The 16687-nt window shown below is 30.3% G+C and overlaps 2 protein-coding genes across 2 annotated transcripts; both read left to right on the top strand.

The window, feature by feature from the left end:
• The first annotated feature begins 1751 nt into the window (after window positions 1–1751).
• On the top strand, window positions 1752–3985 carry LOC127082834 (uncharacterized). Its single transcript, XM_051023069.1, has 3 exons — window positions 1752–1934; window positions 2389–2489; window positions 2585–3985. The coding sequence occupies exons 1-3, from the start codon at window positions 1837–1839 to the stop codon at window positions 3118–3120; spliced, it is 735 nt and encodes a 244-aa protein (XP_050879026.1). The 5' UTR covers window positions 1752–1836; the 3' UTR covers window positions 3121–3985.
• On the top strand, window positions 3693–5009 carry LOC127082835 (E3 ubiquitin ligase BIG BROTHER-related). The gene has a single exon (XM_051023070.1). It carries the CDS (start codon window positions 4133–4135, stop codon window positions 4790–4792), a length of 660 nt encoding a protein of 219 aa, XP_050879027.1. The 5' UTR covers window positions 3693–4132; the 3' UTR covers window positions 4793–5009.
• Window positions 5010–16687: the final 11678 nt, after the last annotated feature.

The following is a 16687-nucleotide window of genomic DNA, read 5'->3' as shown; positions in this document are numbered from 1 at the left end:
GGTTAGCTCGCAGTTGTTAAATATTTGGGAGCATCTCTTGTTCAGGTATTAATGGTTGCGACAGAGGTTACTTTGAAGGTTGGATTTGACAAAGTTGTTGTATATATTGAAAAGCGAAGGGGCTTGGAACGTTCCCCGATCAACTTTCGAAGGATCAAAATCTTGTTGCACAAGAACAGACAGAGAGGTAACTTGAACTGTGTGAGGTCTAGAAAAATGTCAAACTTCTTGAGGTGTCGCCAAAAACTTCAAACAATGATAATCTGTCTTTATTTTTTTTGTATGTGATATCAAGTATAAAAAATATAGAAAACATGTTCAATAAATCAATGAAAGTTAGATGCGCTCAAAATAAGGCACTCATAACATTTGAATTTTCATATCTTTTACTTTAACAAACATACTCTCAACTTTTGTTAACTTCATTAGGTGTTGCGTTTTAGCTCTATAGTCTTTTAGAAAATAATAGGATTGTGCTTCTTATCCTATAAATCTTCGCGATAGAAAGTCAGTTATTCTTCTTTTGATTTTATAAACAATTTAATATATATCTCAATGCGACATGATTCTTTATCAATTCATGGACGTGCATTGACTCTTCTTAATTTAAATGTCACATAAATGAATGACCAACCAATGTATGAGCCATTTGTGATTTTGAAATCTAACAAATGACTTTAACTCACCATCCATTGCCATCCTTCAATAACTAAGTTTCAATGAACAACCATACTTTTTAGTTGCAGTTGAGGTTTCATGTAACTTATGATTTCTATATATTTCACAACTCAATTATATTGTTATCTTTATTCATCATTTTTATATTGGACCAGGTAATGATAACGATCAATCTTGTTCTTTCAAATTTTAAAATTTTAAATAAAAAAGTAAATTAGATGTATTAAATTTTTTTGAATTTTCGATTTGAATATTTAAATCAGATGTGTTTCTTTCTAAAACATTTGAATCACCTATTATTCATGTGAGGAACAGGAACACAAGATCAATGACGTATAACAAATAAACGTTGAGTTTTTTTTTTTTGGTGTATGGGTCTTTGACGATGGAGTAAGAGTGTACTTGCAAGATTAACATTCTAATACTCAAGTCAATGAAGTTGGAGAGGTATAACTTCGTAAGAGTGAATAAAAAAGTACTGGTTATTGCGCGTGGAAGAACTTTTATATGATAGGTGATTAAAATCACTTCCACTTGACCAAGTGCGGATATGATAGGTGATTAAAATCACTTCCACTTGACCAAGTGCGGAATGCGAGAGATCATTTGATTAAATTCAATTATCCATGATGGACAAACAATTTAGATCTAATGTCTGGTCCTCATTCCTCCATGAGAGTATTCTAAATTGAACCTTGATTGTTAGACTGGTCTTGTTGAGTCATTTAACAAAACCGAAAAACATATTTAAATTCGACCTTCTAATTTTTATATATTTTGATTTGTATATCCAATTTCCCAAAAAAAATTATGAAACTTATTATTTTGAAATATTAGTGACTTAGAGATGGTATCTTATTTTTAGTAAAAAAAAAGATAAATGGATTATTTGTTAAAATGAAGGGCATTTTAGGAATATCAAAATTTGTAGGGATACATATAATTGGAGGGTATGAAATAAAATTTCCAGGTTAGAGTCACTCGAGCCCACAGATAAGGAGCCTGAACGAAATGGGCTTATTTAGGGCCCAATAGTTTGATTAATAAGCTACGAGGCCCATTCTCTCGGCAAAGATAACGGTTTACCAGTTACCATTTTTCTTGTTAACCTCTGTTTATATGCATTCCATTTCAATGCAAAATTAACCTTTTTCCTACATGGGCAACGTCATTGATTCCTTTGCTTCTGGATTCGGAGAAGCCGTTGGAAAATTATTCAATTCTCCACTTGAATTTCTCTCTGGTAAATCTTGTAGGTAAGTAACATACCATTCAAAATCATCAATAATTTTACATTGTGTCATTTCATAGTTCAATAATCATATATACACAATGCCTATGTGAATTTCAAAAGTAGTTTTGCTTAGAGTGCAGTAACTGCATCGCACAGTTTTTAGTCTCAATAGTAAAGTTTGATTTAGTCCGAGCCGGTGATAAGGTGTCCAAGGATGGCCGGGGCCTGAAATTTTGTTACGGTTAAACTGCGGCTAAATATAATTTATTATGCATTTTCTAGGGTTAAATCACGGCTAAATATGTTTTATTACGCATTTTCTAGGGTTAAACTATGGCTAAATAGTAAATTAGAGTGTAGGACCTCCAAAATTTTAAGATGTCTGGGTTTAGTTATTGTGGAATTGTAGCCGTTCGATCTCAAATTAATACGCGTAAATGCGTGATTCTAACTTCTTCGTTGATATGTGTTTTCAGCTCAGTGTGTGGACCAACATGGGATTTCTTTTGCTATATTGAAAATTTTTGTGTTGCTAATCTATTGAAGCTGGGTGTGGTATTTGTTCTATTGTACATTGGTAAGTTTTCAATTGTTTTTGTTATTCTGTTAATTGATTTTTGATCATCGCAATATGTTTCTGAAATGCGGTATGTATATTCTGTTTTCTTGCAGTTTTATTGTTCTTCTATGTGCTGCATAAATTAGGCGTATTTAGATGTTTATGTTATTCTGCTTGCAAAATTACATGGGCATGTTGCTCTACTTGTTTCCACATTTGGGAGTATTCATGTACTTTCTTATGTGCTAAACTGCATAATGTCAAGAGGAAGAGAAGAAGAAGAAGGGTTAGAATGGGAATGAATCAGAAAGTTTACTCTACAAGTGAAGAAGATTACGTTGACGAAAGCCTTTCGTATGATTTTCCGACATCGGAAATAAGTAGGTCGGTTTCGCGTCGAAGGCGAGACTATAAAGGCTCCCATTTAAGAAAGTCTTTGAAGCCGAAAAGGGGTCATGCTCAAGTTGAAATTAGTAGAGATCTTAGTTATAATAAGAATAGAAGGAATCATAGTAGTAGAGATCATAATTACACAAGCAATGCAGATATTAAGCACACAGGTCATGAGATTAAGGTAACACAAACATCAAAGTTTGCTAGAAAAGGTATGAGTAATAGGAAAAAAGTTGTTAGAAGACAAAGGAAATAGAATATTTCAAAAGGGTATATATGTTATTAATGTGCTTGTGTTAAAACACTTTTAGTGTTTCCATCTTATTCTTTAATCTTGACATGAGTTGTGAAGAAGTGGTTTTCTGTTACTATATATGTTTTTTCTGTCTTAAAAATTTGACAATTATCTGCATTTGAGTAGTCATTTCCATATGGCAGCACAGAGCGGCGGGCCTGCCTTAATAGTGGGATAGCGGAATAGCATATAGCAGGATGACTGCTCTATGTGATCATTTTTTTTTGGACAAATTACATATAATAATTATAAACATATATTTAATGTAAAATTGAACAAATAACCCGGCTCATAAAATATTCATAAATCAAAGCACACTTGAATCTTGAAATGCATAAACGACTATGAAGAAAGGTTAAGGTTGAGTCTCAACTCAAATTTGATTGAAAATCTAAAATTACCCTTAAAACATTATAAATTTAAGGAGTAATTTTAGTTTTTTAGAGGGGAAAAGGATAGCGGGCCAGGAACGGCTCTGCTCCAGGAATCGCTTTCCTCTGCTATCCCGCTATTTATCCTATAGCAGCTGCTATAGTGTTATGCACCGCTAAAACCCTTGTTATAGCGGGATAGCGCAACTATTGCCTGCTATTGACTACTCTAATCTGCATAGTAATAATGTAATGCAAAAATGAAGGTTCTGTTTTGCAGTAAGGTATATTGTTACTTATGGAGAATGTTTTGCTATGTTGCTTTGCACAAAAGGTTAACTTATGCAAAAAGAAAGTTCATAGTTTATGACCATTATATTGTAATGCTAAGATAGGACATTGGAATAGACAAGAATCTGGAATATAATGAATCCATGATTAAAGGATTTCCATTACTTGATATTGAAGTTTTGTTCATCTCAAAAGAAATGTAAAAAAGTATGCTTTTATATATTCATGTTCATGTTCATCACCTCAAATTCCTCAAGTGTCTTGTTCTATTCTCAATCCCTTGATTGTACGGCAATATTTTTTTTTCTTCGATGGAACGCGATGAGGGAAAACAATCTTCTCAAAAGAATCCATACACAGAACTTGAGGAAGTTAGCTCTGACTTTCTTCTAGCAATTGGTTTGCAAGAACAAGAGTTAGAGAGAACAACAATCACAAATCTAGCAACCATTGAAAGTGAAAGCGAAGAAGAAGATTTATCAGACGAAGAAGATTTATCAAGCGACTCCTCTTTTATTAATGATGATATTGGTGATGCTGATTTTACTTTGAGCCAGGAGTTCGAAGCAGATCTCCGGTTTCTTGAAGACGAAGAAAGCAATATCGATGACGACGAGGACTACGACGACGATGAAATGGATATAGAAGAAGACGAGGTTGATCCCGATGAATTATCGTACGAAGAGTTGATTGAGTTAGGCGAGTTTATAGGAGAAGAAGCAAGAGGATTATCAAGAAAGGAAATTTCGGCTTGCTTAAATCCTTATAGTTGCAAAACTTCTGAAAGCAAAACTGGAATAGATCTTTGTGTGATTTGTCAGATTGAATATGAAGAAGGTGAAGCTTTGGTTGCACTTCATTGTGATCATCCTTATCATAAAGATTGCATAAGCAAGTGGCTTCAAATTAAGAAGGTTTGTCCAATTTGTAGCAATGAAGTATCAAATCCAAACCAGGCTAAGAACACTTGATGACTTATTAAGATTTTTAATTTTATGTGTTTAAAATTATTGTAATCTTCATTTGATTGAAAAACTGTAATTGAAAAATAAAAAATATTGAAGCTAGCTTTGTATCTATATAAACAATATCAACCAGAAAACTAAATTCTTCATGTATGCTCCAAATTCCTAAATGTAAATTGATTTGAATAATTTCTACTAATCTGAAAATGAAAGTGTTATATTACGACTTCTTCTATTGATATTTTATTTTTCTTCATCTAATCTATGATTAATCAAAGACTTTCTTTTATCATCTTAACTCTCGATTTCAAGAGAGAAAACTCGTCCAGAGAGTAAGTAAAATCTACCAAAATTTAGAAGTTAAATTTAGATTTTTTTGAACGATTCAGTCATTAATCGAAAATCAAACAAAATACTGATTTTTTTTCTTAACCCTAAATGACAACAATTGGATTGCAATCTAAACTTTTTAGATCAAATATCTGAGAGATTTGGAACATGATCTAAATCCTAATCTCATATCACTGTTATCAATAAATTCCAAAACATGCATGTGTGATGGAACATGAAGAAGGGAAGGGTTGTTACTATTAACTTGGTGGCATGTCATGCTATGCAAGTTGCAAAAACTGTATATATTATAAACCACACTTTGTAGTTTAGTGCATGCTATGAGTTGGCCTAGTCACAAAACATTGAATTTCATTATTAATATAGATTAAGGACAATAGATATTATAGAAAATTTATAGCATAAGAAACAAAGAGACAAACAAATAAATAAAATAAGGTTTAGGTTGCTGGTAGGTCCAACTTTGGATCTCTATACCTTCAATGTACTATATAGTTGTAAAATGAAAATAACATCAACCGCAAGAGTCATTTCAAATGTTGTTTTAATGGGGAAGATATAATAATTATGATTAATAGAAGATTCTCTGCGTGGATAAAGTGGTAACGTTTTACTTTATTGGTGTCAATGAACAAATTTAGAAATTCTGAACATAAAATGACAAAAAGAGATAAACTTTAATTTTAAGATGATGGCATAATTGATGATTGAGAAATTAGCTAGCTAGCATGCATGCATTTAAATAACGGCTGAAGTTTTTAATGGATGCTCAAAATATGTATAAAAAAAACTTGAATATAAAGGGATTGGGTCTTATTACAAGACAAATATGAGACTGTTCAAAGTGAAAGAGAACCAATGGTTAATAATACCCCACTTGAAAGCTAGGAGTTTTGTTACATTCAATTTTAGATATTTTCCAAGTATAATTACTTTAAAGTCATGATATGTTACATTCTATTTTAGATATTTTCTAAGGATAATTACTTTAAAGTGAACTTCACTAAATTAGGTGAGAATAATTTTCTCATTCAATCTATGAATTCTCGTTAACATGAATATTTTATTTCTTATCATGGTATCAATCATCAAATTGAGATGAATATTTTCTTATATGATGTCGCCTAATTAAAGTCCTAATTTCCTTTTGATTCTATTTTGGAACAGAGGAGCCCTTATTTCGTCCATCATAATGACGACTTGTCTTTTGTTTATGTTTTTTTGTGCTCCGTAGATCCGACTATCATTATAGACATGTTCATTGTGTCGCGCTCTTGTGGATGAAATTTGATTTCGTTGACGACGTACGATTCATATGCTCGCGGATTCTTTAAGTCCTTCCTTTCATGATTGGATTCAATGCAATATGTTGATTCATTCATGAATTATGAACTCGGTAGATGATTCATTACATAAAACAGTCCATCGTTTTCATGGAGAATGCGACTGACGTTTAGCTTGATTTGAAAGAGTGATTTGCTCAGGGTGACCTCGTTCGCATTTTCGAGTTTCTACAAGAAATTTATGGTACTCAAGAAAAATACATGTATTACTGAGTTCTATTCTAAGCTTAAACTTCTTGGAGAAGAGCTGAAAATTTATACGATGGTTCCTACTTGTAGTTGTCGTGTTCATTGTTCTTGCGATGCAATGCGCAGTGCACATGACAATCATTATTTGCTTCATGTGATTGAATGGAATTTTTGTTGTTTTAAAATCCAAAATCCTACTTATTAACCTTTTCTCTCTTGTGAATAAGATCTTATTTATGTGTTATGCTGGTATAATCGTAAGTTAGTTTTGATGACAACAACTAATGATGATTGGTTTCAACTATTAAGTAGTATTTAAAGATGATAACTCCATAAGTCAATTGAATTTTAAATGTTTATTGCTCTGTTTAAGAGTTCTTTATGACAATCATCGGGTTGATATCAATTGTCCAGTATTTCATGATGATGACATCTGATCTAGAAGAAAATATCTTAAGGCTCATCAGTAAGATGATTCAAAGATCCGGTTGAAATGTTAATCGGTCGTTGAATCAAGCAGAGGGTATTGAAGTCTGGAAGTGAGAAAGTGTGAAAGCTCGCATGGTCTTGCGTTTAACGTCTTATAATGGTTTGTTTAAATTATAAAAGTTAAAGAGTAAGTCTTTAAATACTAAGACAATCACACAAACATACAAAAATCTTTTCCAAATCCTCTATGATTCCATTAAAATTATTAAAAATCTATCAATGCATGTATTAAATTTATTCATAAGTGTTTCTAATCAATTAAGGAAGTTAATTCTTTGCCTAATCGATTAAGTATTTGGTCCAATCGATTAAAGCAAGGAGAAAGACCTTATAATCGATTAGAAAAATCATTAATAAATTAATTTATATGACTGTTTTAGGGTTTCCTTTTTTGGATTAGGGTTGCCTTCTTTTAAAGTATTTTGATCAATTAAAGTATGTGTTCACTGATTAAATCATGTAATTTACCACATTGATCTTTTTCTTTTTTGAGTCAACAAAATTTCTATATAAAGGAGATTTTTCCTTATTTTATCTTACACCCGATTTCTAAACACAAATGTCTCTTTCACTTTTCTATACTCTTTGTTTCTAAAATTGTTTTTTCACGAGAATTATCATAGTGCAAAAATACTGAAAAGCCCTTCTGCGAATTATAATGAAACTGGTGTTGTGCTTAATTTATTTTATTTAAGAGTGCGATTCTTATGTAATATCTTTTGTAAATTATTTTAAAGGTTACAAGATAAACTTAAAAAAAAAGTTTGGGTGAAGGTTCTTGAGGTATACGCATGTAAAAGTTCTATTTGAAGGTTCTTGAGTTAAGCCTTTGTTTAAAGGTTCTTGAGATAAGCATGTGCAAAACCTTTGTTTGATTGGTTATAAGGCTAAGTCTATGTAAAAGCTTTGTTTGTCGCTGAAGGTTGTTTGGGCTCTCTTGTAAAAGCCCAAGTCTATTTTAGTGGAAATCTCAAGAGAAGTTTTTTTGTAAACAGGAGTAAGTCAAGTGGCTAGGTCAAACTTGTATAAATCTCTAGTACAATCTATTTATACATTCTCTATTTATTTTCCATTATTTATTTTAAGAGTGTGATTCTTGTGTAATATCTTTTGTAAATTATTTTAAAGGTTACAAGATAAACTTAAAAAAAAGTTTGGGTGAAGGTTCTTGAGGTATACGCATGTAAAAGTTCTATTTGAAGGTTCTTGAGTTAAGCCTTTGTTTAAAGGTTCTTGAGATAAGCATGTGCAAAACCTTTGTTTGATTGGTTATAAGGCTAAGTCTATGTAAAAGCTTTGTTTGTCGCTGAAGGTTGTTTGGGCTCTCTTGTAAAAGCCCAAGTCTATTTTAGTGGAAATCTCAAGAGAAGTTTTTTTGTAAACAGGAGTAAGTCAAGTGGCTAGGTCAAACTTGTATAAATCTCTAGTACAATCTATTTATACATTCTCTATTTATTTTCCATTATTTATTTTAAGAGTGTGATTCTTGTGTAATATCTTTTGTAAATTATTTTAAAGGTTACAAGGTAAACTTAAAAAAAAAGTTAGGGTGAAGGTTCTTGAGGTATACACATGTAAAAGTTCTATTTGAAGGTTCTTGAGTTAAGCCTTTGCTTAAAGGTTCTTGAGATAAGCATGTGCACAATTTTTGTTTGATTGGTTATAAGGCTAAGTCTGTGTAAAAGTTTTGTTTGTCGCTGAAGGTTGTTTAGGCTCTCTTGTAAAAGTCCAAGTCTATTTTAGTGGAAATTTCAAGAGAAAACTTTTGAAAACAAGAGTAAGTCAAGTGGTTAGGTTGAACTTGTATAAATCTTGAGTGCAATCTATTTATACATTCTCTATTTATTTTATTTCCGATGCGCATCCATATTCTTTTTCATCTTTTTTTGTTTAAGTAGTCTAATAAATGTAGTCTATTTTATTAAAGATGAATAAGTGGGATGTTGCGGGTTCGAACTCGCGTATCTACATCAAATGTCCCTATACAGCTAGCAACTGAGCTATCTTTTCCATCTTATTTTTATCATTCTATTATCATTTTTGTGTGTGTCAAATCTAATATAAACGTTTTTAAAATTAATTTCAAATTTTCATTAACACAATTCACCCCTCCTCTAATGTTTAGAGCCGTTCGATCAACAATTGATACATCTAGTAAATGACATCTTAGTCATTTCTCCATAATTATATGCTATTTCAAGAGAAGTTAAGATTAAGTAGACTTTAATGAAGGTGATTAAATCCTTAAATCATAATTAAGAGCTAGAGCTATTTGATAATTAGGGTGAAGTGGCAGAGACATCTATGTAACTTCATATTTTTTAATGAGGAGTATTTTGGTCTTTTAGTAAGTAGGGTGAATAAGAAGAAAATTAGAGAAATCCAAATTTTCTCCTTCATTTTGTAGCACTTTCCATGCTTGAAATGGAGAGGGAAAATGAAAATTTGTCTTGGATGCCGGTCAATTTTTCATTATTTTTCTTCGTATGCAAGTCAATCCATCACCATGATCACCAATTTAAGAAGTAAATGATTGATTGTGTGTGGAACAAGAAAGATTCCAAGACAAATTTATGGATGATAAAGGAAAGTTGGAAGAGAAAGGAGACAGAGGAGAAAATTTCTAGGTTACAATAGGGCATGAAAATGGGAGAAGGAAAGTAAATAATGCTCTTTAATAGAGTTATATTAATGCATTGGAGTCAATCATCATCTTCTTAAAAAATATGAGTTTTCTTTAAATTTTATCTTAGTTGGGTTAGTTATAAGTTATTAGTATGTATGGTATTAAAATGAAGAACTACTAGTTTAGGATTTAGAACTATGAATGTAGAATGACGAAAAATGCACGAGGAACTTTAAGATAATGTTGACTTTTTCATCTATTTTTGTGTATATGTCATGTATGATCATGTCTATTTTGATTGAAGAATGTTAGGAAGTAATTATATATGTTTGATAATGGTTTGATAGTGAAAACATTGTGTTTTTTGAGTTCTAGATTTGTGATTAGACTTAAGGAAGGTTATGGTTGGAATCATGAGTCTAAATTCTCCCAAAAATCCTATTTTAATTCCTAAAACAATATATTAAGATAGGTAATGATTCCTAATATTAATTTAATGATCGTAGGCTAAATTATCACTTAAAATCGGCTTAAAATCAAGGATAAAGTGAGATTAAGAAATATTAAAAAGTAAGATGCAATTACATCTAAAATTATAACTAGTCATAAGTAATGAGTCCAAATGCTTAAGGCCTAATAAAAAGTATTAGATTGAGATAAACATCATGATTTCTATATTGTAACATGATAAGTGAATGATGAGGTTATTTATGTTTTCTTATTTAGCAAGTTTGTACATTTATAGATCTTGAGTCCAATTATTTAATGTATTAATATGTTTTCTATATTTAAAAATTTCTTACATTTATATATTCGACATATTTGTAATGAGATTAATTGATATACACTGACAGTGTAAAAAGTTTTTACACTGTCAGTTAATCACAACCAAAACATTTAAAAAGTAATCCAGACGGATGATTGTGATGCATTGACAGTGTAAAACTTTTTACACTGACAGTGCATAACAATTAATCTCATTTGTAATTGAAAAATCAAGATATATATAATGTGTCAATGCGTCAAATATTGACTCGGGTGATTCTTATAAGATTTTTTATGAGTGGTATGTAAGGTTTTTTTATAGTTTTTTAGATTGTAATTTTATATTTTATATTTTTTCGATGTTTTCTTTTGAATTTTATATTTGAGTAGGAGTATCTTTTATACTTCTTAGTATACCCTCTTTTGACTGAAGTTTAAAAAACAAAAGTTTTATCATATGTTGTAATTTATTTGAAGTTAAGAGTGTGTTTATTTAAAAGTTTATATTTTTATTTGTTAGAATGACACTTTTAGGATTATTATTCTCGAGAATATTATTAAATTTAGATGCTTAGGAATATTTGTAAAATTAATTTAATTTAAAATTATAAAACAAAAATAATAGTAAATGTGAATGGTCATGAGAAGTTATAGGTGGTTGAATTTATTCTCAAAAAGTATTATATTTCCATCCTTTTAAATATAGAGTAAAAATAGAAAAAATATTTTTAAATAAAATTTTTAGAAATAAAAATTATTTCAGAATTTAAAACTTAAATCAAATATGATAATATTATATTCTCATAGTCATATTCCTAGAAATTTTTCTTTTAAACCTTAAAACAAATACACCTTAAAAAATATGTTTCACTTGTAATCATATGATATACTAATTAGAAAGCTCTCTCTTTATTAATTAATGTGAATTTTTTTTAATAGTTATTTTATTTAATTTGAACAAGTTGTCATAAACTAAGAGCAAAGGTACTCTATTATTTATAAATCATTAAATACTAACTTAGATTTTAGTGAAAAAAGATTCACATAAATTACCATATCTGAGGTATCATAAGAACTTGTATTGCAATGTAGATTAGCTCAAATACTGGTAGAAATAATGAATTAAAAGTTGAAAATCATAAACTATAACCAGTAGAATGGAATGTAGAAACTCATGTTTAATTAACTGAACGGAATTTGCGGCAAATGAGGGTCCAAATCTTGCCGCCCCTCGTGTGACTCTATTTGTCAACAATTCAATAAAGGCAGAAAAAAGAAACAAATAAACAAAACGTGTTCAATTCATGTAGTCACAACCTGTTCCTTTTTTACAACGGTATATTTCAATGGTTTTTTCTTTTTTAGAAAACGATTATCATGTCAAGAAACTCAAAACAATGGAAAATAACTTTGACAGATTAAATGAGTCAGAAAAGTCAAGCCAACCCAATATCAAGCACACTTGATTAAGCTTGAAACTAGGTTAATGGAGGTGGTTGGTGTGGAAATGTGTGAGTGTTATAATATGAATGTAGCAAGCAAGCAATATTAGTCAAGTCCGGTTCAACATGTTGGATATGGTATGTATGAAGGTGGTAGGTCTAGATAGGCTAAGGTAGCTTAAATAAGAACAAAAACATTATAGTTTTTCTTTTTTTCATATGTAAAACCTCTTCAAAAAAATTGAATTGATAAAATCATCATTTATTGTTTAAAATTTGATTGACAACATTTATTTAGATTTATATATTAATGTAAACAACTTATCAAATATTTATAAGGATTTAATTAATATACACTGACAGTGTAAAATGATTTTACACCGTCAGTTAATCCTATCCGTTGGATATTGAGATAAGTTTGACTTTTATTTTAAAAACCTATAAAGTAATGCAAACGAAGGATGGTGATTAATCGACAGTGTAAATCTTTTTACACTGACAGAGCATAGTAATTAATCTCTATTTATAAATATTGAATCGAAAAATATTTTATATCTTGTATTCATTTATTTATTGTTTCTTTCTCAATATCATATTGTCACATTTCGAAAAACGCAATCCTTTTTGGGATGTCTGTGGAAAAAATGATTCAAAGAGAGTCACCATCAAATTTTATTTATTCCAAAAGCAGAAAGAGAAAATATCGATAAAACCCTTAAAAGAAAAAGAAGATGATCGTCGCAACTATATTCGGATTCAAGAGCCGATTACGTAAAGGGAAGATATTAGCATCCCTCACGTCCATTGTACTCAACGGGAACCTTTTAGTTAGATTTGCGAGGTAATGTTAGTTATCGTTAATCGTTTTCTTCGAGTGGTAAAAGATTAAAGAGAAAAAAGAAGGGTTGAAACAATCTTTTTTATTAATGTGTCTTTTTTATTAATCTTTTTTACTCTAGGTGCGATGGAGAATTCAAGGCTACGTAATTCTGGATGGCAAATGTTTGTGTGTTAGTTAATTTTAGCGAAAGATTCTCAAGTCGCAACCGAACAGAAAACATTGACGCCTAAAACATGGATAGTTGAAATTTGCATCACTTCAAGAATTGGCGACTTAATCTAGATCCGCACAGACTTATGCCATCGCCGCACTCGAGCGAAAAACGTTTGGTATTCTCATGGGAAAACGATGTTTGCATCGTCACAGAATGAAGGAAACATCTTTCATTTCTGAAAAGGTTTTGAATTGAAAGCAAAAAGGAAAAACGTTTGAATGTGTTGAAATTTATTATTGGATGATGATTACTCGAATGGTCGAGTAAGACAACTCGTATCCAATAGTCGAGAAGAGGAATAGACGGCTCTAGACCATCTCATTTTCATCCTTAATTATAAAATGATTTAGATAATGTTGATGTATTTTGAATGGACGATGAATACTCGAATGGCCGAGTAAGGCAACTCGTATCCAAGTATTCGCTGAAGAGAATATAAGACTTTAGACCACCTCTTTTTTCATCTGAGTTATTACGAAAATGAGTTTGATTAAGATTGATTTTGAAAGGGGTTTGAAGTGAATCAGATTAAAAGTTTTTAATGGATGATGATTGCTCAAATGATCGAGTAAGGCAGCTCGTATCCAAACAATTGAGGAGAGAAATATAAGGATCTAGATCATATTCTTTTTCATCCTTAATGAAATAATGTTTAAGTATGATTAATATTTTAATTTGATTTGAAAAGAGTTTGATGTTGAGTCAAACATTTGATTAGCGTTGCAGAACGGATTGAGTTATGAAAATGGTTTGAAGTGTGTCGGGTATTTGAAAATCTACTTGATATTGATAAAGTATTTAATTTAATTCTTGAAAGGTTGATCTTATGTGGTCAAGTTATATAACTAATCAAAGATAATTAAAATCAATTAAAATGAAATTAATCAATTAATTAAATTAATTAAAAATTAATTAACAAAATTAATCAATTAAAATATATTTAATTAATTAATCAAGTTAATTAAAAATCAATTAAAATAAATTTAATCGATTAGTCAAATTAATTAAAAATTATTTTAAAAAATTAATCAATTAAAATCTCATTTAATCAATTAATTATATATAAAAATAAATAAGAAGAAAAAAATAATAAAAATAAAAGAATTAATAAGAAAAAGAAGAAAAAAAAGAAAATGGATAATGAGTACAAGAAATTGTAGTCAGCATTATTTTGAAAAATACCACTACTATTCTTTTTTATCCACATGTAATTGTTTCAATTTTTTTTATGATAAACACAAACAAATAATAAAAGTTTATCTATTTGATCTTACAAACACAATGTCATGCTCAAAAATCAACAAACAACAATTAAAATTTTCGAAAATTTTACAGTGGGATACACAAGAACATCGATTTTTTGGAAATTCATATTTCAAGTTATTTTGCACAAATGATTAAAGGATATGAAACATAATAAGTGTAGCAACAATTTCATGTTAAGAAATCAAGTAAAAGCAGGAATCGAAACTTACCTACACGAAAAGTCTCAAGAACACGAAGAACACCGATGAATTTTTCAGAGAATTTGCAAATTCCGGTCACCCTTCGATGAAGCTCCAAACACATGGCAATCAACGTGATCCGAATCACTCTCCAATCCTCTTCTTATCCTCTTTCAAATTCTTCAGTTATTTGAACAAAATTCAAGTAGTGAATATGCTATCATTTTTTACTCATTCATCCATTTTTTGTGTGGTGATATGTTGTTGTTTAAACAAGCTAAGATGAATGTGAATGAATTCAAATGTCATGGTGAGTTTTGGAGGGATTTAGAATCTGAAAAATGAAAATGAAGAATGGTTAGAATGACACAAATTAGTGATCCATGTGAAAAAAGTGTTTAATCAAGGGTTAGGATTGCACCAAAGTGTGTTTGTTGAAGTTAATTTAATTGTAATTTGGTTATGAGAGAGAAACATGGATAGTGATCCAAGTGAAAATGATGGGAACAATTGTGAGTTGTTGATGATTTTAATCCAATGATCAAGAGAGTTAGCACAAAATAATAAGCAAATTGAGGTTTTCACAATTAAATGCATTGCCAAAAAAAACCGTGAATATTTTGAAATTGTTAAAAATATATTTAAAATAATAAAATGAAATAAATTTCAAATATTTTTTAAATAAAAACAAATAAAAATTAAATAACTATTTATTTGTCTCTACTTATTTTTTCTTGATATTTTAACAAAAAAAAAGAATTAGAATGGCTAAAAAACGGGATATGACACATATGAAGAAGATACATGAGTTCCTTTTATATGGTTTTAGATTCAAGCTTACACAAGAGCTACTCTAACTAATTGCATAACAACTTAATAACAGACTCTAACAACTTTTCATATAATATAAAGTTGACCCAAGTCAAACTATTCTATACACTCATAATACTCCCTCACAATATCAATGTGGTGAAGATTGCACCACTTTGAGCGTGTTCCTCAAGTATTGGAATGTTGCAGATGACAAGGGCTTAGTCATAATGTATGCTAACTGAGTTGAAGTTAGGACGTGTTGAATTTTGAGCTTGTTTGCCATAACTATTTCTCTAATAAAATGAATATTTAATTCAATATGTTTTGTTTTGGCATGTAAAACGGGATTGTGAGACAGCAATACAACACTTATGATGTCACAAAGCATAGTTGGCGAGAGAAATTTGACCTTCAATTCAACTAATAGTAATTCTAGCCAAAGTAACTTAGAACTAGTGTGTGTTAAAACTCTATATTATGCTTTTGCACCTGACCTAGCAACCAAAGATGTTTCTTGAAGGTCCAAGAAATCATATTTGGACTAATAAAAATACAAGTTTCAAAGGTAGACCTTTTATAAACTGGGTCATTTTCCCAATTGGAATCACTATATGCATGAGACAATAGTAAGCCAAGTGTGGATGTACCACTCAGGTATCTCAGTATCCTCTCTACTATGCTCCATTGATTGTCAAGAGGTTTGTCCATAAACTGACAATCCTTGTTCATATAATATGTTATATCTGGTCTTATTAATGTGACATACTGTACTACACCTACTACTGACCTATATAGAAAGGAATCCCACATAGAATCACTTCCAAACTTGTTGGGTTTACAGTGACTCAACATAGGGGAGTAAACTTCATTTGCTTCTTCTATATTTACTTTGAAAAGTAGATCCCTAATATACTTTATTTGAGTAACTATAAGGGAGCCATCTGCTTGATATTTCATTTCTAAACTAAGAAAATACTCAAGTTTCCCAAGTTTCTTGAGATAAAACTGATTGTGATGTTTGCAAATTAGCTTTTGAATATGAGTATAAGAAGACCATGTAATATCATCTGCATAAACAATGGCATAAAGTATGCAATACATCGAACATCAATAATAGAGAAATAAGGGATTCTATACAAAACCTAATCGCTTTCGTATTATTGGTATAACATTTTATTTTATTTTTGTAATCAAAACTTGAACCCCCTCCCACCCCCCACCCCCGCCCCCCATTTTGTATTTTCTAAATATTGCATAATATTGTCTTGTTAAATAGCAGTCCATGTGGATTCGATCTTTTTATTACTACGATATTAACGGTACACTTACCGAGAAGTCATCAGTGGGGTTGTTAGTTTGTATTACACAATCATGGACCCTTCT

Source organism: Lathyrus oleraceus, chromosome 5, assembly GCF_024323335.1.
Source record: "Lathyrus oleraceus cultivar Zhongwan6 chromosome 5, CAAS_Psat_ZW6_1.0, whole genome shotgun sequence".
In the NCBI taxonomy this organism is placed as follows: Eukaryota; Viridiplantae; Streptophyta; class Magnoliopsida; order Fabales; family Fabaceae; genus Lathyrus; species Lathyrus oleraceus.
This window is presented reverse-complemented; position numbering and strand designations above follow the sequence as displayed.

What these genes read in the sequence shown, in the direction of transcription:
- LOC127082834 (XM_051023069.1), top strand. Translation starts at nt 1,837, where the DNA reads ATGGGCAACGTCATTGATTCCTTTGCTTCTGGATTCGGAGAAGCCGTT. An exon ending in CTCTCTGGTAAATCTTGTAG is followed by an intron (nt 1,935 to 2,388) that starts GTAAGTAACATA and finishes ATGTGTTTTCAG; the next exon opens with CTCAGTGTGTGGACCAACAT. An exon ending in ATTTGTTCTATTGTACATTG is followed by an intron (nt 2,490 to 2,584) that starts GTAAGTTTTCAA and finishes GTTTTCTTGCAG; the next exon opens with TTTTATTGTTCTTCTATGTG.
- LOC127082835 (XM_051023070.1), top strand. Translation starts at nt 4,133, where the DNA reads ATGGAACGCGATGAGGGAAAACAATCTTCTCAAAAGAATCCATACACA.